The sequence below is a fragment of the Macaca nemestrina genome, chromosome 20, assembly GCF_043159975.1.
Source record: "Macaca nemestrina isolate mMacNem1 chromosome 20, mMacNem.hap1, whole genome shotgun sequence".
In the NCBI taxonomy this organism is placed as follows: Eukaryota; Metazoa; Chordata; class Mammalia; order Primates; family Cercopithecidae; genus Macaca; species Macaca nemestrina.
In genome coordinates, this window is record NC_092144.1 from 49,383,336 (window position 1) to 49,409,755 (window position 26,420).

Consider the following 26,420-nt stretch of genomic DNA (forward strand, 5'->3'; position numbering starts at 1 on the left):
TAGCTCTGTCTCTCAGGCTGTAGTGTAGTGGCCCAGCCCGAACACAGCTCTCAGTAGCCTCGACCTCCTGGGCTCAGGTAATCCCCCTATACCTCAGCCTCCCAAGTAGCTGGGAACACAGGTGTGCAACACCACACCCGGTTAATTTTTTTTTTTTTTTTTTTTTTTCAGAGACAGAGTCTCCCTATGTTGCCCAGGCTAGTCTGAAACTCCTGGACTCCAGTGATTCTTCCTCCTCGGCCTCCGAAAGTGCTGGGATTACAGGCATGAGCCACCATCCCCAGCCAGTTGCATATATTTTGAGCAATCTGTCTCTAACTATTTTTTCCATGAAGTCTTGTTAATTTTAGTGCACCGTTTTGAAGAACTGAAGGTTTTTTAAGAATGCATATAGCAGGTTATAGCAGAAACACTTATACTCAGAATGAAGCTGGGGCTCTCTCTTCCAACAAGCATTTTTGATATGTTCCGAGTGTCCCTGCTAGGTAGCCGGGAGACCAGGTAACCCACTTCCCTCTGAGCGTGGAACGATTTCCCAAGGAGCCTGAGGGGCAGTTCTCTGGAGTTTGGGCACTAGAGCCCCTCTTATTTCCTCTTCTTCTCTCCTCCCTCTAGACCCCATACCACTCAGGGGAAGCCAAGTAAAAAGACCCAGAATTTTGCCTCTTAAAAGCTTAGAGGTCTTGAGGAAGTCACGGAACCTCTGCGGGACCCATTTTCCTCATTCTTCAACTGGAAAGGCAGTGTTTTTGTTGTTATTGTTAATCATGGCGATGGTTGTTAATTTCTTCTTTTTATTTTTTTGAGACGGAGTCTCGCCCTGTAGTCCAGGCTGGACTGCTGTGGCGCGATCTTGGCTCACTGCAACCTCTGCCTTCCGGGTTCAAGCGATTCTCCTGCCTCAGGGTCCGGAGTAGCTGGGATTACAGGCGCACACCACCACGCCCGGCTAATTTTTTTTTTTTTTTTTAAATATTAGAGACGGGGTTTCACCATGCTGGCCAGGCTGGTCACGAACTCCTGGCCTCGTGATCCGCCCGCCTCGGCCTCCCAAAGTGCTGAGACTACAGGCGTGAGCCACCGCGCCCGGCCTGGTTGTTAATTTTTAAAACTGCCTTTCATTCTTGCTTTGCCATTTATAGCTCTGTAGCCTTGCGCAAATGACTTCACTTCTCTATGAGTCATCTGTAAAATGGGGCTCTTTGTGAAGACTTAACGATACCACGTGTACAAAGCACTGAACACAACATGCACATTAAGCTCCCCGAAATTGAAACTCCTATAAAATAGGAATCGGGGACTCTCAAGAGCAGTTCTGACTTCAGCAGAGGAACCCAGAGCTGGTGGGGAAAGCAGACGTGGCTGTGACATCCCCAGAGGCACTAAACACATCCTCCCAGCCCCATCTTCCCCGCAGGGTCCCGCCACCGGCCCGACCCCTTACTTGCTCCAACCACCCGCCGACGCCCGCAGCCCGCGGTTTGGGGGCCGCCCCCTGCAGCGCCAGGTCCCCGCGCGGACTACAGTTCCCAGCGTGCATCTCGGCTCGGGGGTCCGAGGGACTGTCCTGCCTCAGGAACCGGGTCCAGGCTGCGTTCGCAGCTCTGGGCAGTCACCGTCATGCATGCAGCTCCTATTTTTCGCGTTGCTAATCCCGTCCGTTGCAATGCACCCTATCCTGGGCCGCGGCCCCAGCAGGGTCTGTGAGGAGCGCTTCCCCCAGCCCTGGGCACCCGCAACGCCGCGTCCGAAGGAGGGGCCGAGGCCGGGCTCATCTCCCCGGGAGGACTCCCTCGGCCCCGTGGGGTGTCATGTCCACTGAGGCCCCAGGCTGGCCGCGGGGCTCTGCGGGGGGGCGCTGAGGGCCGGGCCCCGAGGCCGCATGGCCGGAGACTACAACTCCCAGGCGGCACCGCGGCGGCGGCGCCCACACGTCACTCGGGCCCCGCCGGCTGCCCCGGGAAGCAGCACGGGCGGGGGCAGGGGCTGGGGCCGACCGGGAGGCCGGTGCCAAGGATGGGGGCCGCCCGACTGCCCCGCGCGTGAGGAGGCCGAGGGGCGCGCCACCCCGACCCGGGGCGGCCGCCCCAGGGGCCCCGCCACCCCCGCCCGGCCCGGCAGTCGTGGCCCGGGATGCGGAGCCGGGGGCCGCCGGTGGAGCTGCGCGGGGTGAGCGGCGCGGGGAACAGGGACTGCCTGCCGCCCTCGCCCTCGTCCCCCACCGGCGGACCCCGGTGGGCATTCGAGAGCCGCGCGGCCAGGCCCTCTTAGTCACCTGCCGTTTGGGAGGCACAGGTGAACCTGCCGCCCCACTCCCACCGCGCCCCGCCCGGACAGCCAAATCGGAAGGGTCGAGCCTGCCCTTTGAAAGGGGTTTTTTTCTTGCTCCTGCGGAGGGCGCCCCAGCCATGGCCCTCAGGAGCCCCCTAGACACCGCAGGGACTGCCCTCCATCCCAGCCGCCGGGGCCCGCCCTCTGCATCCCGCGGGCAGCCTGTGTGAAGCGGCCTCCCGCAGCCCCCGGCCCCTCCCCCATGGAGGAGGAGGAGGGGGTGGCGGCCAAGGAGTGGGGCACGACCCCCGCGGGGCCCGTCTGGACCGCGGTGTTCGACTACGAGGCGGCGGGCGACGAGGAGCTGACCCTGCGGAGGGGCGATCGCGTCCAGGTGCTTTCCCAAGACTGTGCGGTGTCCGGCGATGAGGGCTGGTGGACCGGGCAGCTCCCCAGCGGCCGCGTGGGCGTCTTCCCCAGCAACTACGTGGCTCCGGGCGCTCGTGCTGCACCCGCGGGCCTCCAGCTGCCCCAGGAGATCCCCTTCCACGAGCTGCAGCTAGAGGAGATCATCGGTGTGGGGGGCTTTGGCAAGGTCTATCGGGCTCTGTGGCGTGGCGAGGAGGTGGCCGTCAAGGCCGCCCGGCTGGACCCTGAGAAGGACCCGGCAGTGACAGCGGAGCAGGTGTGCCAGGAAGCCCGGCTCTTTGGAGCCCTGCAGCACCCCAACATCATTGCCCTTAGGGGCGCCTGCCTCAACCCCCCACACCTCTGCCTAGTGATGGAGTATGCCCGGGGTGGCGCACTGAGCAGGGTGCTGGCAGGTCGCCGGGTGCCACCTCACGTGCTGGTCAACTGGGCTGTGCAGGTGGCCCGGGGCATGAACTACCTACACAATGGTGCCCCTGTGCCCATCATCCACCGGGACCTCAAGTCCATCAACAGTAAGTGGTGTCCTCTCCCCAAAATTCCTTCCACAGAACCTCTGGAGGCCAGGCCTAGGTGGTGGGAAACAGGGTGAGGGACACCAGATGACACTGTGCCTGGAGCGAAAAGGGGCAGCAGTATGACACCTTCAGGATGAAGGTGAGGTAGGCCTTGCCGGCCTTAAGGGAGAAAAAGGAGGCTCAGAAAGGTTGAAGGACTTAACTGTCTCCCAGGCTGCAGAGTCACAATCGCTCAATAAACATGTATCCATGAACACCTGTGTTCCTGCGTGAACAGGACAGATGCAGTGCCTGCCTTCAAGGTGCTTGCTATCCAGCCATGCTGCCAGAGTCCACCAGGCAGAGACAAAAAGAGGCTACCCCATCTGGAGTCAGTGTCTCTCAACCCCAGCACTATTGGCACTTGAGGCCGGATCATTGTTGTAGAGGCTGTCCTGTGAATTGTGAGTTGCTTAGCGGCATCTTCAGCCTCTTCCAACTAGATGCCATTAGCATTCCCTGCCCCCTATCCCCAGCTATGACAACCAAAAATGTCTCCAGGCATTGCAAATGTCCCCTGGGGGGCAGAATCACCCCCCAGTTGGGAACCATTTCCTGGAGTCTTCATAGGCCCAGCTGGCCAAGGCAAACTGGAAAAGACGAGGGAGGAATTAAATGGATGTGGCTTATATAAAAGCTTCCAGGCGGCCTGACAGGTTCTCCAAAGTTGATTGGTTGGTTGAATAAATAATGGAGCCAGGTAGAAGGGAACGTTCTACCGGACTCATTTCTAGATCAAGGAGCTTCATGTGGCATCAGCAAGTATTAACTGAGCACCTATTAAGTAGGAGCCCACCTGGGACTAAGATAGCCATGGTTTCTGCCCTGAAGGTACTCACAGGTTAGCAATTTCATTCATTCATTCCACAGATATTTCCAGAGTGCTGTGTGCCAGACCCTGTCCCAGGGATACAGCAAGAAAAAAATCTTACATTCCTGGCTCTCCCATTCTTGCTCTGCCCCATCTCACTCCCTTTCATTTCTTCATTTATTTGTTAATTCTTCCATTTGTTAGTTACCAGACCAGATCATGTGCTAAGCAGAGGCATCAGCAGTGGAGGAAGCCAGCATGTCCCCGGCCCTCACATCACTCACACTTAAGCCCTGAAATGTGAGGGTGCCCCCTTTGCTCTCAACACCCACATCTCATCTACTCCTGATTTCTGTCATCTTGAAATTTACTTTAATCCATCCCACTGTTTTTATGAATATATTGCTATTCCCTCACATATAGCAATTGTAAGCCCCTAGAATGGAGGGACTGCATCTTCCTTGCCTCCCAAGCCTGACATTTGTGTATCAACAGAGAGCTTGGCTGGGCGCAGTGGCTCACGCCTGTAATCCCAGCACCTTGGGATGCCGAGGTGGGTGCATCATCTGAGGTCAGGAGTTTGAGACCAGTCTGACCAATATGGTGGAACCCCATCTCTACTAAAAATACAAAAATTAGCTGGGTGTGGCGGCGTGCACCTGTAATCCCAGCTACTCAGAGGCTGAGACAGAAGAATGGCTTGAATCCAGGAGGTGGTGGTTGCAGTGAGCCGAGATCGCGCCATTGCACTCCAGCCTGGGTGACAGAGCAAGACTCCATCTCAAAAAAAAAAAAAAAGAGCTAATACATGACCACGATGTGCCAGGGCTGGTGCCATGTCTGGGGAACTGATGCTTATGCCCCAGCACCTCTAAAATGTTGGGTAAATGGAGGCAGGGCCACCCAGCATGTTCCTGTCGATGGCTGGGGCTCCTCGGTCCTTCCTCGCCCCTGCTGATTGACAGCACGCCCCACACCCCCAGGTTTTTTGTAGCCAATGTTATCTGGCCAAAGAGTCAGCGGGCCTCTTATGGCCAGGGCTTCCTCCTGGGTGATGGTTCTGCTCTGCGCCAGACACAGAGGACACAGTGCCCCCGCAGCACTGCTTCCCCACTCATCCTACCCTAAGGAGCTCCTCACCTGCCGTCATTCATTCATTGGTTCGTTCTACCAGTAATTATTAAGCGCCTAGTCTGTACTAGGCACTGTCCTCAGCTCTGGGATTACAGAAGTGAACAAGGCAAGATTTCCCCCTCCCCCCATTATGGAATTTATATTCCGGTGAACAGGAAAAAATGATGAATAGATGGATACCAAAATTTCAGAGAGTATCAGGGGCTCTCGATGGATTAAGGCAAAGGCTGGAGCAGAGGGTTTCTTTACATTGGACGGTCAGGGAAGGCAACATTTGAGCAGAGACCTGAACAAAGGGGACCCAGCCTTCCAAAGATCTGGGGAAGGGGAACAGTGGGGCGTATATCCTGAAGTGGGAGTGAGTGTGGCTCATTGGAGAATAGCAAGACCAGAACAGCAGGCATTGAGGCAGAGATGGGAGGAAGTAGGATCAGAAAGGCAGGCAGGAGCCAGATCACATAGGACCTTGAGGGCCATGGCGAGGACTTGGGGTATTTTATTTGATGTAATGGAAGCCATTAGAGGATTTGAAGCAGGGAGTGACATGGTCACATACAGATTTTGAAGGGGGACTCACGTAGGCCCATCCTGGGAAATACAGAAATAAAGCATAAAACCATGAGATGTTCCCTCTGTCACGGGGTTTCGACACAAACAGGAGAGGTGGGGACTTAAGAAGGGAAAGCTTCTGCAGAGGTGGAGTCACAGGCTAGGAATTTACAAGGTGGGGGCTTGCTTCCAGGAGGGATGGCATTGAAGCTGGACTTTTTTTTTTTTTTTTTTTTGAGACAGAGTCATCTCAGTCTATGATCCAGGCTGGAGTGCAGTAGCATGATCGCAGCTCACTGCACCTTCCACCTCCCGGGTTCAAGTGATTCTTCCACCTCAGCTTTCCAAGTAGCCAGGGCTACAGGCGTGCGCCACCACACCTGGCTAATTTTTGTATTTTTGATAGAGACAGGGGTCTCGCCATGTTGGCCAGGCTGGTCTCGAACTCCTGACCTCAGATGATCCACCTGCCTTGGCCTCCCAAAGTGCTGGGATTACAGGCATGAGCCACCGTGCCCAGTCTGAAGCTCGGCTTTAAAGGATGGGCAGGATTATCAATTGTGTGACCCTGGGTGATTTGCCAATCTCTGCCACCTTCAATTCCTTCATCTGCCAAGTGGGCATGATAGTAGAACTACCTTAATTATTATGACTGGTAAGTAGCCAGGAATGGCAAAAGAGAAAGGTGGAGAAATTCAGAGCAATTATGGCAACATCACACACTGATAATAACAGCTAACACTTTTAAAGGCCCTATTGTTTCAGGCAATAAATTTTTACTGTAACGGTAGAAGGTAAATTCTGTTACCAGCCCCATTTAACAGAGAAGTCCCGTTGTAAAGATTAAAGTAAACTGTACAAGGGTATGCTGCTAGGAAGAAGCAGAGCTGAGATTCAAACCCAGGCAGCACACTGTATATGTTGGGGCCTCTGTGTGATGGAAGGTAGCAAAATATCCCAGCAGTTAAATTGGGCTCTGATGACAAAAGTAATTCAAGCCTTTGTCCTGCCATCTTCTAACCATGTGATCTCTTGGCCAAGTGACTTCTGAGCCTCTGTTGGCTAGTCAAGAAAAATGGGTTGTGGCTGGGTGCAGTGGTTTACTCCTGTAATCCCAGCACTTTGGGAGGCCATGGCTGAAGGATTGCTTAAGCCCAGAAGTTTGAGGCTACAGCAAGCCATAATCGTACCACTGCACTCCAGTCTGAGTGACAGAAAAAGACCCTGTCTCTTTATTTTTTTTCATTGAGATGGAGTCTCGCTCTGTCATCCACGCTGGAGTGCGGTGGCGCGATCTTGGCTCACTGCAACCTCCACCTCCCAGGTTCAAGTGATCCTCTCACCAAAGCCTCCCAAGTAGCTGGGACTATAGGCACCTGCCACCATACCCAACTACTTTTTGTATTTTTAGTACAGTCAGGGTTTCACCATGTTGGCCAGGCTGGTCTCGGACTCCTGACCTCAAGTGATCCACCTGCCTTGGCCTCCCAAAGTGCTGGGATTACAGGTGTGAGCCGCTGCTCCTGGCCAACCCTGTCTCTTTAAAAAAAAAAAAAAAAGAAGCGGGGGGTCGTTTGTGAGTCAATTCATATAGAGAGTTTAGCACAGTACAGACACTAGCCATGATCCTCATCACTGTTAGTGACAACCCTGGTAGAAAGTAAGCTGGAACCATCCAGTATGTTTAGGGAATACATCAGTCAGATTTTGTCACAATAATGCTGTGTAATAAGCTACCCCCAAAACTCGGCATCTTAAAACAACCATTGTTTATTACTGCTGGTGCATTTGCGGACCAGCTGGAGGGTAAACCGATGGAGGCTGGGCTCAGCTGGAGAGGCTTTGCTCCAAGTAGCTCTCATCTTCTTGGACAAGCAGGCTAGCTGAGGCATGTTGTCATGGTGATCAGACAAGTGCAAGAGGGTCCACAGACATGCGAGGCCTCGGCTTGGAATTGGCACCCTGTCATTCTTAGCCAAAGCAAGTCATACGGATACGGCTGAGCCAGAGTCAAGGTGCTCTCTGCCCGTTTTTTTTTTCTTTTTTTTTTTTTTTCCGAGACAGAGTCTCACTCTGTCACCCAGGCTGGAGTGCAGTGGCGTGATCTTGGCTCACTGCAACCTCCACCTCCCAGGTTCAAGCGATTCTCATGCCTCAGCCTTCTGAGTAGCTGGGATTACAGGCGAGCACCATGAAGCCTGGCTAATTTTTGTATTTTTAGTAGAGAGGGGGTTTCACCATGTTGGCCGGGCTGGTCTCAAACTCCTGACCTCAAGTGATCCACCCACCTCGGCCTCCCAAAGTGCTGGGATTACAGGTGTGAGCCACCATGCCCAGCCATACTCTGCCTCTTTAGCAGAAAGAATGGCAAAGTCTCATGGCAAAGAGTGTGGACACGGGAAGGGGTAGAATTGGGACCCTGACTGCAGTGTGCCACAGGGGTGACGGACACAGTGGGGAAGCCACGTTCCTCCCTTCTGCCCACGGTTTGCAGTTCCTGCTTCCAGGATAACTGGGAACTCAAGGCCTGGATGACCAAGACCTTGGCTGTTGTTTCTTTTTTTTGAGACAAGGTCTCAATCTGTTGCCCAGGCTGGAGTGCAATGGCAAGACCATGGCTCACTGCAGCCTCAACCTCCCAGGCTCAAGTGATCCTCCCAACTCAGCCTCCCAAGTAGCTGGGACTATAGACATGCACCACCACAACCAGGTATTTTTAAAAATTTTTTGTAGAGATGGGGTCTTGCTATGTTGCACAGGCTGGTCTCGAACTCCTGGGCTCAAATGACCTGCTTCAGCCTTGGCTGTTGGTTCTCAACCATTCATGGAGCTCCCCAAAGCCCAGGACAGAGTCAGGAGGGCAGAGGACGCAGGAGGAGCTCCCTACTCCCTCATGGGAGCCTGGGACAGGGATTAGACCTGGGTGGAGGGGCTCATGGATGTTCCAGGCCAGGAAAGGAGCTGCCACAGAGTGGGGCAGCCTGAGGCGGTGAGAGGAGAAAGATGTTTCTGACTGAGGCAGCGGGCCAGAACACTTGGGTCTGCAACACGGCAAGTCTGGGGTGACCCACCTTTCTTCCCACCCCACAGTCCTGATCCTGGAGGCCATCGAGAACCACAACCTCGCAGACACGGTGCTCAAGATCACAGACTTTGGCCTTGCCCGCGAGTGGCACAAGACCACCAAGATGAGCGCTGCGGGGACCTATGCCTGGATGGCTCCGGAGGTTATCCGTCTCTCCCTCTTCTCCAAAAGCAGTGATGTCTGGAGGTGCTGAAAGGCGCGGCTGGGATGACCTCTGCGGAGTGAGGGAGGGAGGAAGGGGTGAGGGCAGAGTGGGAGGGAGGGTCTCCTGCTGAAGCCAGGATCTCAGGCTGACAAAGGGGCCTGCTGGCAAGGTCAGGCCACCACCAGACAAGTGCCGGTTACCTGTTCAGCTAGCACAAATGGCAACTAGGGGGCACATTGGATTAGAATAAAAAATTCATAAGATCTAGAGACAAGGCCGGGTGCAGTGGCTCACACCTGTCATCCCAGCACTTTGGGTGGCCGAGGTGGGTGGATCACTTGAGGTCAGGAGTTTGAGACCAGCCTGGCCAACATGCTGAAACCCCGTCTCTACTAAAAATACTAAAATTACCTGGGCATGGTGGCGGGTGCCTGTAGTCCCAACTACTCGGGAGGCTGAGGCAGGAGAATCACCTGAACCCAGGATGCGGAGGTTGCAGTGAGCTGAGATCGTGCCATTGCACTCCAGCCTGCGTGACAGATCGAGATTGTGTCTCCAAAAACAGAAAAAATTTAAAAAGGCATAAAGACAGCATGTAGATGCCAGCACTGAAAGCCCCTCAGACACGAGCCCATGCACCGTCCCATCTGTTAGACGGGAAAATGATGAATTCACTCATTCATTCATTGATCCACCTGCACCGGGTTCTAGGGATATAGCAGCAAAGAAAAATAGACGCAATCCCTGCCCTCAGGAATAGTAAGTAAATAAAGATACAAGAAACTTTTTTATAAAGCTGTTTTTAAGAAAATTATAATTTTTAAAGATAATTAAGTACACCAGAAAAAAGTGTTAGTACGAAGCACGAGGAGGCTGAGAGGAAGGCGCTTTGAGGGCTGGAAGACTACTTTTGGGAACGCTTCTCTGAGCAATCTGAGAAATGATACTTCATCTGAGTTCCGAGTGGCAAAAAGGAACCAGCCACGAGAAGTTTGGGGGAAGAAGCTGCCCAGTCAGGGGGAGCAGGTACCCGAAAGGAGGTGCTGAGGTGAGCGTGGTGTGTTCCGGAAACAGCAACAAGGCCCACGTGGCTGCCACTGTGCAGGCAAGGCAGAGAGAGGTAGGAAATGATGTAGGAGAGGGAGCTGGAAGGCCCTGTGGGTGAGGGAGTGGCCTTCAGGTTTTATTCTAATGAAGTAGGAGGCCATGAGGAGCCATGTCTGAATGGCGTGGTAGCTCACACCTATAATCCCAGTATTTTGGGAGGCCAAGGTGGGAGGATCGCTTGAGGCCAGGAATTTGAGACCAGCCTGGTCAACATAGTGAGACCCCATCCGTATGAAAAAGAAATTTTTAAATTAATTTTTGTAAAAGGAAGTAAAGAAAAGCTCCTTTGGAGGTTGGGCATGGTGGCTCACACTGGTAATCCCAGCACTTTGGGAGGCCGAGGTGGGTGGATCACTTGACGCCAGGAGTTTGAGGCCAGCCTGGCCAACGTGGTAAAATCTCATCTCTACTAAAAATACAAAAATTCTGCCGGGCACAGTGGCTCACGTCTGTAATCCTGGCACTTTGGGAGGCCGAGGTGGGCGGTTCACTTGAGGCCAGGAGTTCAGGACTAGCCTGGCCAACATGGTGAAACCCCATATCTACTAAAAATACAAAAATTAGCCAGGCGTGGTGGCAGGTGCCTGTAGTCCCAGCTACTCGGCAGGCTGAGGCAGGGAAATTGCCTGACTGCAGGAGGCAGAGGTTGAGATGGCACCACTGCACTCCAGCCTGGGCGACAGAGCAAGACTCCATCTAAAAAAAAAAAAAAACTAAAAGCTCCTTTGACTGTTAGGTAGAGACGGCCAATGATGGGACTGTTGCTGTCACCAGTGAGAGTTGATGGTGGCCGTGGAGACTTTCAACCCAGGACCTTTTGCTTGGTTGGAGCCAAACCTGGGTCTCCCCATTTACTGTTCCCGTCAATTCCCAGCTGAGGCTCCAGACTGTCCAAGCAGCAAATTAATGGGTATGGGACAGAGACAGGAAGTCTCCAGCTCAGCCTAGAGCAGAGCAGCTCTTTGGGAGAATTTCCAACTGGCTGTACATCAGGCATTCATTTGTGTTACCTTTTTTTTTCTCTCTTTTCTTTTTTTTTTGGAGGGGGCAGAGCCTCGCTCTGCCACCCAGGCTGGAGTGCAATGGCACAATCTCAGCTCACTGCAACCTCCTCCTGCTCCCAGATTCAAGTGATTCTCGTGCCTCAGCCTCCCAAGTAGCTGAGATTATAGGCATGCATCAGCCGATTTTTTATATTTTTAGTGGAGACAGGGTTTCACCATGTTGGCTAGGCTGGTCTTGAACTCCTGACCTCAGGTGATCTGCTCTCCTTGGCCTCCCAGAGTACTGGGATTACAGGCATGAGCTACCATGCCTGGCTGGTCAGGCTAAATCTTTCTGGCGTGGTCCTGTCCTGTACTTACCAGGATGCAGGATATCCACACCTCCCAGCCACAAACTTCAGTAACACTCCCAGTCATTATAACAATCAAAATACCCCCATAGGTTTCCAGGGACATGGGAAAGAGGGGAGGATCATGCTCCCCTCCAGTTATAAACCACTGTTTTTTCCCCCACCTTGTGTGGTCTCCATTCTCAAGTTTACTTCATGATCCAAAATGACTGCTTGAGCTCCAGCATTTTTTTTTTCCTTTTTTTTTTTTTTTTTTTTTTGAGATGGAGTCTTGTTCTGTCGCCCAGGCCAGAGTGCAGTGGCGTGATCTCGGCTCGCTGCAACCTCTGCCTCCTGGGTTCAAGCAGTTCTCCTGCCTCAGCCTCCCAAGTAGCTTGGACTACAGGCACGTGGCACCACGCCCGGCTAATTTTTGTTATTTTATTTTATTTTTTTTAGTAGAGATGGGTTTCACCATATTGGCCAGGATGGTCTTGATCTCTTGACCTCGCGATCTGCCCACCTGGGCCTCCTAAAGTGCTGAGTTTACAGGCATGAGCCACTGTGCCCGGCTTTTTTTTTTTTTTTTCCAAACAGGGTCTTGCTCTATCACCCAGGATGGAGTACAGTGATGACATCACAAATCATTGTGGCCTCAACCTCCTGGGCTCAAGTGATCCTCCCACCTCAGCCTCTCTAGTAGCTGGGACTACAGGCATGCCACCATGCCAGGCTAACTTTTTGCAGAGATGAGGTCTCACTTTGTTTCCTAGGCTGGTCTTGATCTCTTGGGCTCAAGAGGTTCTCTTGCCTTGGCCTCCCAAAGTGTTGAGATTACAAGCATGAGCCACTGTGCCTAGCTCCAGACTCCAGCTTTTTTTTTTTTTTAAGTTCTGGGATACATGTGCAGAACGTGCAGGGTTTGTTACATAGGTGTACGTGTGCCATGGCGGTTCACTGCACCCATCAACCCATCATCTAGGTTTTAAGCCCCGTGTGCATTAGGTATTTGTCCTAATGCTCTCTCTCCCCTTCCCCCTACACCCCAGGGTCCAGCTTTTATGTCTACATTCCAACCATAGGAAGGGGAAAAGAGAAAAAGGGCACCCTTTCTTTTTTCTTTTTTTTTTTTTTTTTGAGACTGAGTCTTGCTCTGTTGCCCAGGCTGGAGTGCAGTGGCACGATCTCAGCTCACTGCAAGCTCTGCCTCCCAGGTTCACACCATTCTCCTGCCTCAGCCTCCCAAGTAGCTGGGACTATAGGCGCCCACCACCATGCCCAGCTTTTTTTTTTTTTTTTTTTTTTTTGAGACAGAGTCTCACTCTGTCACCAGGCTGGAGTGCAGTGGCGTGATCTCAGCTCACTGCAGGCTCCGCCCCCTGGGGTTCAAGCAATTCTCCTGCCTCAGCTTCCCGAGTAGCTGGGACTACAGGCATGCACAACCACACCCAGCTAATTTTTGTATTTTTAGTAGAGACGGGGTTTTACCATGTTGGCCAGGATGGTCTCGATCTCCTGACCTTGTGATCCACCCGCCTCGGCCTCCCAAAGTGCTGGGATTACAGGCATGAGCCACCGCGCCCGGCCAGGCACCCCTTCTTTTTAAGGACACTTCCTGGAAGCTAGTTGCCTACTACACCCCCTCCTACACCCCATGCACCAGAACTGTGGTCATGTGGACATGCCTAGCTGCAAAAAAGAATGGAAAATGCATGCAGGCAGCATGTGGCCAGCTCAGTTCACCAGCACTGTCACTGAAGAATGGGAGGCCGTCAGCTGCATGGGGGCAGTGATTGTGTCTATCTCTTCCCAGTGTCTAGAATGGTGCTTGGCACACAGTAGGCACTTAATAAGTATACGTTGAATGGGCCGGGCGCAGTGGCTCATGCCTGTAATCCCAGCACTTTGGGAGGCTGAGGCGGGTGGATCACCTGAGGTCAGGAGTTGGAGACCAGCCTGGCCAACATGGTGAAACCCCGTCTCTACTAAAAATACAAAAATTAGCCGGGGTGGTGGTGCGCACCTGTAATCCCAGCTACTTGGGAGACTGAAGCACAAGAATCACTTGAACCTGAGAGGCGGCGGTTGCAGGGAGCCAAGATCATGCCACTGCACTCCAGCCTGGGCCACAGAGACTTTGTCTGAAAAAATATATATATGTGTTGAATGAATGCATGAGTGGATAGTGGGGGAGACCAGGGATCTACTCCAGAATAAACACCACACAGAATGGCCATCAGGATCTGGGAGGATGTCGAGTTTGCAGGGGAAGATAGCCTTGTAGGGACCACAGCACAGTGACGCACGCCCTGGTACCATGGAGCCACTGAGGGCACTGTCGTGGGCAGCAGGCAGACCTGAGTCCAGGTGTGGCTCCACCACTCACTAGCTGTGTGACCTCAGGCAAGCCCCTTACCTCTCTGAGCCTGCACTTGCTCATCAGATAAAGCAGGGGTCATACCAAATCCTTCTGCCTTACAGGGCTGTTGTGAGGATTACCAAGTGCCTAGCACAGTGCCTGGCCTGCAGTAAGCACTTTATAAATGTTAAATAATGTTAGCTGGTTTTTAGAGGTAAGTACTGAGTGTTTTGGGGAAACATAGAGGAGGGGCCTAGCTTTGGAGGCTATGGAATCAAGGAAGGCTTCTTGGCGGAGGGGGGGGGCAACCTGAGTTGAGACTTGAGGGACAAATAGTTACACAAGGGAAGAGTGTTCTCCACAAAGGGAACAGTATGTGTGAAGGCCAGAGGTTAGAAAGAACAGGGCCTGTTCAGTATTTAGTGTGGCTGCAAGATGAAGTTGGGGTTAGAATGGGCTGAGAGTGTTTGGAGGTGAGGCCGCAGGGGTCATCAAAGGCCAGGGCCGAGCAGGATGGATTTAGGCAGGGTGCAGTGGCTCATGCCTATAATCCCAGCACTTTGGGAAGCCGAGGCAGGAGGATCACTTGAGCCCAGGAGTTTGAGACCAGCCTGGGCAACATAGTGAGACCTCCATCTCTACAAAAATAAAAATGAGAAGGATGGATTTGCCCAGTAGGAACACGGGACCTGAAGATTTTCAGGTAGGGGAGAGGGGAGAGAGGCCGAGCGAAGGAGAGGCATCAGAGAGCCAAGCGCACCCCATCTATTGGAGAACAAGGCCACAGAGGTCAAAGCAAGTTCTTGTGACCTCATTGGCTGGGAGTGGGTGTTGGGGTGAGGGCGGCCCTGCATGGGACCAAGGGCAGGGCTGGGTATAGGTGAGGATTGGGGTGGGCTGTGATATCACTCCTCCCTCTCCCCTGCCTGCAGCTTCGGGGTGCTACTGTGGGAGCTGCTGACTGGGGAGGTTCCCTACCGTGAGATCGACGCCTTGGCCGTGGCGTATGGCGTGGCTATGAATAAGCTGACGCTGCCCATTCCCTCCACGTGCCCCGAGCCCTTTGCCCGCCTCCTGGAGGGTGAGCCAGGGGCCCTGTGGCGAGGGTAGGCTCAGCTTGAAATGGCAGGGACCTGTGGGCCCAGACCTCGCCCCTTCACACCCATCCATACCAGTGGGCCTGGGAGTGAGGGAGAAGGGACTAGAACTCACTGGACCCTAAACAGTCTCCCCATGGTTGGCTCCATTCCCCATGCCCCAATCCTTGTTCAGGCCAGGCCCAGAGCTCTCCAGGACCACCTGTTAGGACTCCTTGGCCCTGGGATTCCACTGTGATCCTGACTGCACCACCAGCTTCTCCTCGGGGTGCAGGTCCCGGGGTTTCTCTCCCAGCATTTCACTGAGTGGAATTGGCCAGGAGCTTGGCTTTGAATTCCTTCCCCTCAGCTCCATAGCAGCTGTTTGTCTGCAGTCCCCAGAAATTCTGCCTTCCTCTGAGCAGGCTGAGTTCCCAGAACGTGACCACTGACACCTCCACCCCCCACCACTGTCCTTCCTCCTCCCACCCCAGAATGCTGGGACCCAGACCCCCATGGGCGGCCAGATTTTGGCAGCATCTTGAAGCGGCTTGAAGTCATCGAACAGTCAGCCCTGTTCCAGATGCCACTGGAGTCCTTCCACTCGCTGCAGGAAGACTGGAAGTTGGAGATTCAGCACATGTTTGATGACCTTCGGACCAAGGAGAAGGTGAAGGCAGGGGGCAAGGTGGGAAAGATGGAGCAAGACCCCTGAGTTCTGATGCCTTGGGCTGCTCAGAGACCCCTCCCCTGAACCCCAGCCTTTGGGTCCATGCAGGGTTAAGGGAGCCTTTTTTGCATATTAAGAAAAGACAGCCTCCTGTTGGTGGATTAATAAGAAAAAGGCACCCTGTACTGAAGTACTTACAGGTGACACTGCATGATGTCTGGGTTTGGCTTTAAAATACTACAGCAGAAACGAAGAGAGGGCCAGAGGAGAGAAGGACGGGGATACGAGATTCGCAAAGCATAGGTAATTGTTGAAGTTGGGTGATGGGTACAGGGGGGTGCACTGTTCTTTGCTTTTGTGGATATCTGAAGTTTCCTAAATTGAAGAGTTAAGAAAGAAAAGCACCCCTTTCTTTGGGCTTACACAGTTCCCTGCCCTGGCACCCAGCTTGGATAGCAAAGCATGAGTCGGGTGGTGAACCCAATGTGCCCCACAGCAAGGTACCCTTGTGTGAGGCACCAACCAGACCCAGCAGCCCTGGGTCCCTCCCCAGGAAGCGGAACAGCTAAGCCCCTCCCCCCAGCCACCACCTCTCCTCCCCAGGAGCTTCGGAGCCGTGAGGAGGAGCTGCTGCGGGCGGCGCAGGAGCAGCGCTTCCAGGAGGAGCAGCTGCGGCGGCGGGAGCAGGAGCTGGCAGAACGCGAGATGGACATCGTGGAAAGGGAGCTGCACCTGCTCATGTGCCAACTGAGCCAGGAGAAGCCCCGGGTCCGCAAGCGCAAGGGCAACTTCAAGCGCAGCCGCCTGCTCAAGCTGCGGGAAGGCGGCAGCCACATCAGCCTGCCCTCCGGTACCCACCCGTGTCCCCAAAGCGCCCCCCAGAGGCTGCTGGGAGCAGCCCTGACCTAGGATTTATCTCTTCCTTTTCTTTTTCAACTTGTTTTTATTGCTAAATATATCACACATAGTCAGTGATCAAGCCCAGTGCAGTGGCGAGCACCTGTAGTCCCAGCCTACTCGGGAGGCCAAGGTGGGAGGATCACTTGAGGCCAGGAGTTTGAGACCAGCGTGGGCAACATAGACCCCATATTTACCAAAAAAAAAAAAAAGTTTTTTAATTAGCTGGGCATGTTGGCATGCAATTATAGTCTGAGCTACTGTGGAGGCTGAGGTGGGAGGATCACTTGAGTCCAGGAGTTCGAAGCTGCACTGAGCTGTAATTGCACCACTGCACTTCAGTCTGGGCAGCAGAGCAAGACCCTATCTCTAAGGGAAAAAAAAAGAAAAAAAGAAAATGACCAAAAACCTGTACAGCTAAGTGAGTTACTCTAGTCACCCCCATGAAAGCAAAGAGAACCTCACAGCCATCCCAAGTGCTTTCCACCTGCCCCCTCCAAACACAACCTCACAGCACACTCTGAGAGGAACATCTGTCTTGATACTTAGGACAGTCACTTCTGAAATTTCTTTTCCATTTTAGCTCTCTTTAAAAATATCTTTTAATCTGGCCAGGAGCAGTGGCTCATGCCTGTAATCCCAGCACTTTGGGAGGCCAAAGTGGGTGGATCACTTGAGGCCAGGAGTTCTAGAGCAGCCTGGTCAACGTGGTGAAATCTCACCTCTACTAAAAATACAAAATTAGCTGGGCATGGTGGCGCAGGTGCCTCTAATACCAGTTATTTGGGAGGCTGAGGCACAAGCATCGCTGAACCCGGAAAGCAGAGGTTGCAGTGAGCTGAGATTGCGTCACTGCACTCCAGCCTGGGCGACAGAGCGAGACGCTGTCACGAAATATGTAATTAAGATATACATATATATGCTGATATTTGACCATTTTTGACCTACAAAAACAGAAGTTTACATGGATCAACCTAATAACTGGATCTCAAGACTTAATCAGATTCAGATTCAAGTTTGATTTTATTTTCCCCCACACTGCTTCCCAGGTAATGCATTCAGGAGGGAGGCACGTAGTGTCTGCTTGTCTCTCTCTGTGATGTTACAAGCCAGAAAGCAGTGCCTTAAGCAGCAGTGGACAGTGGAAATATAATGCAAGCCACATTATGCAAGCCATAAATTTAAATTTTCTAGTAAGCTACACATAAAAGCAAAAAGAATTAAGAGATGTCAATTTTAATATTTTTTATTAGGCCAGGTGTGGTGGCTCACACCTGTAATCCCAGCACTTTGGGAGGCTGAGGCGGGCAGATCACCTGAGGTCAGGAGTTTGAGACCAGCCTGACCAACATGGAGAAATCCCGTCTCTACTAAAACTACAAAATTAGCCGGGCGTGGTGGCACACGCCTGTAATCCCAGCTACTCAGGAGGCTGAGGAAGGAGAATCGCTTGAACGTGGGAGGCAGAGGTTGCAGTGAGCCGAGATCATGCCATTGCACTCCAACCTGGGCAACAAGCGTGAAACTCCATCTCAAAAAATATATGTATTTTTTATTTAGCCCAATATATCCATGCAATCAATACAAAATAATTGTGAGATATTTTACCTTCTTTTTTCGCACTACATTTTTGAAATCCAGATGTATTTTATGTTTATAGCACATCTAAATTTGGACAACATTTTCATTAAAAAATTTTCTTTCTGAGATGGAGTCTTGCTATACTACCCAGGGTGGTCTTGAGCTCCCGGGCTTATGCAGCCCTCCCAAAGTGCTGGGATTACAGGCGTGAGCTACTGTACCGGACCCATCAAAAATATTTGATCTCTATTTAGATTTCATAAAAGTTAGAGTTGAAAAAGTACATACACATACCCAAGTTGTTCCAAACATGAGTTTCCAATAATCAAATGGAGTACCCGTTTTTAAAATTTCAACTTAAATTACTGTAATTACAATAAAATAAAGAGTTGACTGAGCATGGTGGCTCACACCTGTAATCCCAGCACTTTGGGAAGCGGATGCTGGAGGATTTTTTGAGGCCAAGAGTTCAAGACCAGCCTGGGCACCACAGTGAGAATTCATCTTTTATATAGATATACAGTTTAAAAATTAGATAAATAGCCGGGCGCGGTGGCTCACGCCTGTAATCCCAGCACTTTGGGAGGCCGAGGCGGGCGGATCACAAGGTCAGGAGATCGAGACCACGGTGAAACCCCGTCTCTACTAAAAATACAAAAAATTAGCCGGGCGCGGTAGTGGGCGCCTGTAGTCCCAGCTACTCGGGAGGCTGAGGCAGGAGAATGGCGTGAACCCGGGAGGCGGAGCTTGCAGTGAGCCGAGATCGCGCCACTGCACTCCAGCCTGGGTGACAGAGCGAGACTCTGTCTCAAAAAAAAAAAAAAAAAAATTAGATAAATAAAGGTTAAACTCTAATTCCTCCATTGCACAAGCCACATTCCAAGTGCTCAGTTGCTGCACGTAGCTGCTGGCCGCCATATTGGACACTGAGGCCTAGGTCCTTGGTCCACTAGAGCTCTTGTGCTTGTGCTTATTAAACCACAGTTTCATTGCTGAGCCTCACCTCAACTTGCTGATTCAGGGAGGGCCCAAGAATTTGCATTGCCAAGAAATTTTCAGCTGACAGTGATGCTGCTGTTCTGGGGTCCACACTGTGAGAACCACTGCATTAAGGAATGAAACATGGCAGTGTTCCCATTCTAGAATTCCTTCTCTGCTTCTACAGAGGAAACTTCCCTTTGGTAATCCCTAGAACCATTTGCTTAGGAAAGCTTCTCTTTCTTTCTGCAGGCTTTGAGCATAAGATCACAGTCCAGGCCTCTCCAACCCTGGATAAGCGGAAAGGATCGGATGGGGCCAGCCCCCCTGCAAGCCCCAGCATCATTCCCCGGCTGAGGGCCATTCGCCGTGAGTATCTCCCAAGGCCCTGACCAGTCAGTCAGTCAGTGAACAAACGTTTTTGCACACGATGTTTATACCTGGCACCAAGCCAGAGTTACAGCAAGAAAGAAGACAAGCCAAGGCCCTTTTCCTCATTCTTATCATGGGAAACAGACAGTAAACAAATAAGTTTGTAAGCAGGATCATTTTTTTTTTCTTTATTTTTTTTTTTTTTATTTTTTATTTTTTTTTGAGACAGAGTCTTGCTCTGTCTCCCAGGCTGGAGTGCAGTGGTGTAATCTCGGCTCACTGCAACCTCTGCCTCCTGGGTTCCAGCGATTCTCCTGCCTCAGCCTCCCGAGTAGCTATGGTTACAGTTGCACACGACCACACCTGCCTAATTTTTTGTGTTTTTAATAGAGATGGGGGTTTGAGCATGTTGGCCAGGCCAGTATCGAACTCTTAACCTCAAGTGATCCACTCACCTCAGCCTTGCAAAATGCTGGGATTACAGGCATGAGCCACCGCGCCCGGGCACAGGATAATTTCTAGTAGTGATAAATTATTTAAAGGAGCTCAGAGGAGACGTATTAGTCACAGTTCTTCAGAGAAACAGAATCAACAGCATATGTTTAGAAATATAGAAAGAGGCCGGGCGCGGTGGCTCAAGCCTGTAATCCCAGCACTTTGGGAGGCCGAGACGGGCGGATCACGAGGTCAGGAGATCGAGACCATCCTGGCTAATATGGTGAAACCCCGTCTCTACTAAAAATACAAAAAACTAGCCGGGCGAGGTGGTGGGCGCCTGTAGTCCCAGCTACTCGGGAGGCTGAGGCAGGAGAATGGCGTAAACCCGGGAGGCGGAGCTTGCAGTGAGCTGAGATCCGGCCACTGCACTCCAGCCTGGGCGACAAAGCGAGACTCCGTCTCCAAAAAAAAAAAAAAAAAAAAAAAAAGAAATATAGAAAGAGGGCTGGGCGCGGTGGCTCACGCCTGTAATCCCAGCACTTTGGGAGGCCGAGGCGGGCGGATCATGAGGTCAGGAGATCGAGACCATCCTGGCTAACACGGTGAAACCCCGTCTCTACTAAAAATACAAAAAATTAGCCGGGCGTGGTGGTGTGCGCCTGTAGTCCCAGCTACTGAGAGACTGAGGCAGGAGAATGGCGTGAACCTAGGAGGCGGAGCTTGCAGTGAGCCGAGATCGCGCCACTGCACTCCAGCCTGGGCGACAAAGCGAGACTCCGTCTCAAAAAAAAAAAAAAAAAAAAAGAAATATAGAAAGAGATGTATTGGCTGGGCACGGTGACTCACACCTGTAATCCCAGCACTTTGGGAGGATGAAATGGGAGGATTGCTTGAGCCTAGGAGTTCGATGCCAGCCTGGGCAACAAAGCGAGACCCCATCTCTACTTAAAAACAAAAACAAAAGAAATAGATGTATTATGAGAGATTGGCCCATGCGATTATGGAGGCTGGGAAGTCCTGCAATCTGATGTAGTTCCAAATCAAGTCCAAAGACCTGGCCAAGCACCGTGGCTCACGCCTGTAATCCCAACTCTTTGGGAGGCCGAGGCAGGCAGATCACCTGAGGTCAAGAGTTCAAGACCAGCCTGGCCAACATAGTGAAACCCAGTCTCTACTAAAAATGCAAAAATTAGCCAGACATGGTGGCGTGTGCCTGTAATCCCAGCTACTCGGGAGACTGAGGCAGGAGAATCACTTGAACCTGGGAGGCGGAGGTTGCAGTGAGCCGAGATCATGCCACTGCACTCCAAACTGGGCAACACAGTGAGACTCAGTCTCAAAAAAAAAAAAAAAATTGTCCAAAGACCTGAGAACCTGAGTACCAATGTCCGATGTCTCAGGGCAGGAGAAGATGGATATCCACGCTCATGCAGAGAGCAAACTCACCCTTCCTCCGCCTCCCTAGACAAAAAGCTAACTCTCTTTTTGTTCTATCTGGACCCTCAGCAGATTGGACGCTGCCCACCCACATTGGTGAGGACGATCTCTCTTGACTCAGTCCACTGATTCAAATGCTAATCTTCCAGAAACACCCTCACAGAAATCATGCTTAACCAGCTACCTAGGCGTCCTTTAGCCCAGTCAAGTTGATGCATAAAATTACCCATCACAGAAGGGTTGCTATTTTACATCTGGAAGCCCCATGGGAGGAGGTGAGGTTTGAGCAGGAACCTTTGTTCTAAGGATTGAGACAGGCTGAGACCTCAGGGCACCATGCCCCTGGTGGAGGATTGAGACAGGCTGAGACCTCAGGGCACCATGCCCCTGGCGGAGGATTGAGACAGGCTGAGACCTCAGGGCACCATGCCCCAGGCGGAGGATTGAGACAGGCTGAGACCTCAGGGCACCATGCCCCTGGCGGAGGGAGCAGCAAAGGCAAAAGCTGGAGGTGGGAGCAGCGTGGGCTGCTTGTTAGCCCACTTGGCCGGAGCTGAGTGAATGGGAGGAGGACATAGGTTTTGTGGTCAGGGAGTTCTCAGGGCTCAGATCAGGCAGCGCCCTGAGGGCAGGATAAGAGTCTGGATTTTCTTTCCTTTTCTTTTAATTTTCATTTGACACCTTTGGTATGAATTTTTTTTGTTTTTAATTTTTGTTTATAGTTCTGGGGTACATGTGCAGGATGTGCAGGTTTGTTACACAGGTAAACGTGTGCCGTGGTGATTTGCTGCACCTATCAACCCATCACCTAGGTAGTAAGCCCATGCATTAGCTATTTTTCCTAATATTGTCCCTCCTCCCACCCCACCCCCCGACAGGCCCCAGTGTCTGTTGTTCCCGTCCCTGTGTCCCTGTGATCTATTTGTTCAGCTCTCACTTATAAGTGAGAACATGCAGTGTTTGACTTTCTCTTTCTGCGTTGGTTTGCTGAGGGTAACGGCTTCCAGCTCCATCCATGTCCCTGCAAAGGACATGATCTCGTTCCTTTTTATGGCTGCATAGTATTCCATGGTGAGACAGGCTCTCGCTCTCTCTCCGAGGCTGGAGTGCAACGGCGCGATCTCAACTCAATGCAACCTCCGCCTCTGGGTTCAAACTATTCTCCCGCCTCAGCCTCCCAAGTAGCTGGGACTACAGGCCTGCACCACCAGGCCCGGCTAATTTTTGTATTTTTAGTAGAGATGGGGTTTTCACCATGTTGGCCAGGGTGGTCTCCAACTCCTGACCTCAGGTGATTCTTCTGCCTTGGCCTCCCAAAGTGCTGGGATTCCAGGCGAGAGCCACCACACCTAGCCTGGTATGGATTTTCTTTTAACTGCCCTGGGGCAGCCCCCAGAGCCATGTGAGGAAGGCACTGAGGGAATCAAGTTGACCTTTTTCCCTCTGGCTGCTGTAAGAAATAAAGACGGAGAGAGCAGTGAGATGATGGAGGCCAGGCCAGGGTGGGGGACTTGGAAGGGACAGATGTCCACAGTCGGGGTTATATGGCAGACACACAGTCATCGGAGCTTCCTGATGGACTGAAGGGTGAAAGGCTAACTCCCGAGTTCCAGCCCCTCATTCACCCCAGCACTGTCCTCACCCACAGACCCCCTGCCCTCTGTCTGGGCACCTGCTTTGTACCAGGCCCAGGAGGTCAGTCCTGCAGGGGACACAGAGACAAATACCCATACCATGGCAGCAAACTGGCACCAGATAGGTCCAGAGCATCGCAAGGACAGAGATGAAGGCAGCTGACCCCCAGGGAACTAACTACCCAGAGCTAGAGACCGGAAGCGCAGGCAGCCGGCTGGAATGAATGGTGAAGGGTTAGGCTGTGAAGAGCAGGGGAGGCTGGAGCAGTTGGCAGGGAACCGCTCATGGCCTTCAGTGCCAGGCAGAGGAGCTGGAACTTTGTCCTGACAGCAGTAGGGAGCTACGGAGAAATTTATAGCAGGGAGGGTCACGACTGGAGTTCAAAAGAGCCCTTGGACTCCCAGGCGGAGGGTGGGGCTGAGCCGGGGGCTCTGGAGGCTGGGAGTCCAGTGGGGACAGACCCTCCACCCAGTAACCAAGTGGCTTCTCTGGACCTAGTGACTCCTGTGGACTGTGGTGGCAGCAGCAGTGGCAGCAGCAGTGGAGGAAGTGGGACATGGAGCCGCGGTGGGCCCCCAAAGAAGGAAGAACTGGTCGGGGGCAAGAAGAAGGGCCGAACGTGGGGGCCCAGCTCCACCCTGCAGAAGGAGCGGGTGGGAGGAGAGGAGAGGTGAGGTGTGGCGTGGCGGTGCCCACCCTGTGCCCAAGCCCCAGCTCCCAGGCTCCAGGCCACAGGACTGAGGTCTCCGACTCTCCCTGGGCCCCACAGGCTGAAGGGGCTGGGGGAAGGAAGCAAACAGTGGTCATCGAGTGCCCCCAACCTGGGCAAGTCCCCCAAACACACACCCATCGCCCCTGGCTTCGCCAGCCTCAATGAGATGGGTAAGAGCCTGGGTGCTTGTAAGGGGGTGGGGGTTCCCTGGCCAAAGGGGTGAGCCTCCTGGGGCTGAGGGAGGAAACCAGATTTCACTGGGCCAGTGGGTGGGAGGCCTCCCTGGAAAGGGAGATGGTAGCCCCTGGGGCGTGCGGGGTCATTTCCAGGGGCAGGGACCACCCTTCTCTGAGGCTTCTCAGGGAGACAGATTCAAGAACGTGCTAGTGGGCCTTGGTCTTGCTGTTGGAGGGGTCATCGGGGGTCGTCCCTTGCCACAAGTCCCCGTCGGGCCCTGGTCAGCCCTGCAGCCCAGTGATGGCCCTCTCCGGTTGCAGAGGAGTTCGCGGAGGCGGAGGACGGAGGCAGCAGCGTGCCCCCTTCCCCCTACTCGACCCCGTCCTACCTCTTGGTGCCACTGCCCGCCGAGCCCTCCCCGGGGGCGCGGGCGCCGTGGGAGCCGACGCCGACCGCGCCCCCCGCCCGGTGGGGACACGGTGCCCGGCGGCGCTGCGACCTGGCGCTGCTAGGCTGTGCCACGCTGCTGGGGGCTGTGGGCCTGGGCGCCGACGTGGCCGAGGCACGCGCGGCTGACGGCGAGGAGCAGCGGCGCTGGCTCGACGGCCTCTTCTTTCCCCGCGCCGGCCGCTTCCCGCGGGGCCTCAGCCCTCCCGCGCGTCCCCACGGCCGCCGCGACGACGTGGGCCCCGGCCTGGGCCTGGCGCCCTCGGCCACCCTCGTGTCGCTGTCGTCCGTGTCTGACTGCAACTCCACGCGTTCACTACTGCGCTCTGACAGCGATGAGGCCGCGCCGGCCGCGCCCTCCCCACCACCCTCCCCGCCCGCGCCCACACCCTCGCCCAGCGCCAACCCCCTGGTGGACCTGGAGCTGGAGAGCTTCAAGAAGGACCCCCGCCAGTCGCTCACGCCCACCCACGTCACGGCTGCATGCGCCGTGAGTCGCGGGCACCGGCGGACGCCATCGGACGGGGCGCTGGGGCAGCGGGGGCCTCCCGAGCCCGCGGGCCATGGCCCTGGTGAGTGAGGTGCCCCGCACCCAGGCCGCAGAAAACCCCTTCTTTCCTCCTCTGCCACGGTCGCGAGTCCAGCCCAGCCACGACCCCTCAGGCAGCCAATCCTCCTGCTTCTTGTGGAAGAAGGAGAGTCTGTGTCCCTTTACCCCTCACTCCTGGAGGCATTGGGGATCTCCAGGGGACTGAGACACAGGTGGCAAACTGATGCCTACAAGGCCAGACAGGTGCCTTTAGCAGTGGTGACCAGCATGGCTATTGCCAATTCTTACACAGCCTAGACACTGTTCTTCTCCATCTGTTAACTGGGTGGGAGATGCGGCCATGGCAGTGTTATTAAGTAGCCACATCAGGCACTGTGCTGCTTGTTGTAAGTTATTATTTTATTTGCTCCTCACCCGTGCAGTGAGGCTCCATTTTTATCCCCCTTCAGAGATAAGCCATGCCTGAGGTCTGTGCGTGAGCTTAGCCCAATGCAGGGGAGTCGGGAAGACCAGGGCTTTGGCCCCAGCGGCTGCTGCTAAGCAGTAGCTCCAGAAGGTTGAGGAACATGCCAGGGTCCACCCAGAGGAGCAAGCAGCTGGGAGTGGTCCCAGCCTAGGTCAAGGTCCCAGGACTGCCACAGTGCAGATGGAAATTGGATGCAGCAAGATCCATGGATTTCTCGAGAGAAACCAGAACTCATGCTTTTCACGTAAAAGCTCTGGGCTTTTCTTAATGCCACCCTCTGCCCCACCCCACTCACCTCCTCTGAACCTCTTTTACCAGGCCCTCGTGACCTTCTGGACTTCCCCCGCCTGCCCGACCCCCAGGCCCTGTTTCCAGCCCGCCGCCGGCCCCCCGATTTCCCAGGCCGCCCCACCACCCTGACCTTTGCCCCGAGACCTCGGCCGGCTGCCAGTCGCCCCCGCTTGGACCCCTGGAAACTGGTCTCCTTCGGCCAGACACTCACCATCTCGCCTCCCAGCAGGCCAGACACTCCGGAGAGCCCTGGGCCCCCCAGCATGCAGCCTACGCTGCTGGACATGGACATGGAGGGGCAGAACCAGGACAGCACAGTGCCCCTCTGTGGGGCCCACGGCTCCCACTAAGGCCTGCCCACCACCGCCCGCCTGGGCAGCCATGAATGTAGCGCCCCAGGCCCCGCCCCAGCCCGCCATGCCACAAGGCGGGGGAGGCCCTGGGCAGGATGTTCACTCTATTTATTGGGGAAGGAGGGAGGGGGGAACACTTCACTTATTCCTTTGTACTCCAGGGGGTGGAGCCCTGTGCCCGCCCTGCACTGGGGAGAGGGTGGGCAGGGATACTCAGGGACAGGGCATCATGGGGGATTTGGCACAAAATGGAGCATTAAAGGTAACCCCTGCCCCCTACCGTACTTGACTGTGTTCCTTTTTCCTTTTTTTTTTTTGGGTACAGAGTCTTGCTCTGTCACCCAGGCTGGAGTGTAGTGGCACCATCTCGGCTCACTGCAACCTCCGCCTCCTGGGTTCAAGTGATTCTTCTGCCTCAGCCTCATGAGTAGCTGCGACTACAGTCTCCCGCCACCACGCCTGGCTAATTTTTGTATTTTTGGTAGAGACAGGGTTTCACCATGTTGACCAGGCTGCTCCCAAACTCCTGACCTCAAGTGATCCTCAGCCTCCCGAAGTGC

General features: G+C 53.7%; 1 protein-coding gene across 1 annotated transcript; it reads left to right on the top strand.

Moving 5' to 3' along the window:
• Positions 1-2,533: 2,533 nt before the first annotated feature.
• LOC105495346 (mitogen-activated protein kinase kinase kinase 10) lies at positions 2,534-26,144 on the top strand. The gene is made up of 10 exons (XM_011764767.3): positions 2,534-3,215; positions 8,842-9,022; positions 14,713-14,861; positions 15,351-15,526; positions 16,130-16,376; positions 19,235-19,351; positions 23,363-23,534; positions 23,634-23,746; positions 24,074-24,772; positions 25,535-26,144. The coding sequence occupies exons 1-10, from the start codon at positions 2,534-2,536 to the stop codon at positions 25,855-25,857; spliced, it is 2,859 nt and encodes a 952-aa protein (XP_011763069.2). The 3' UTR covers positions 25,858-26,144.
• The last annotated feature ends 276 nt before the right edge of the window (positions 26,145-26,420 follow it).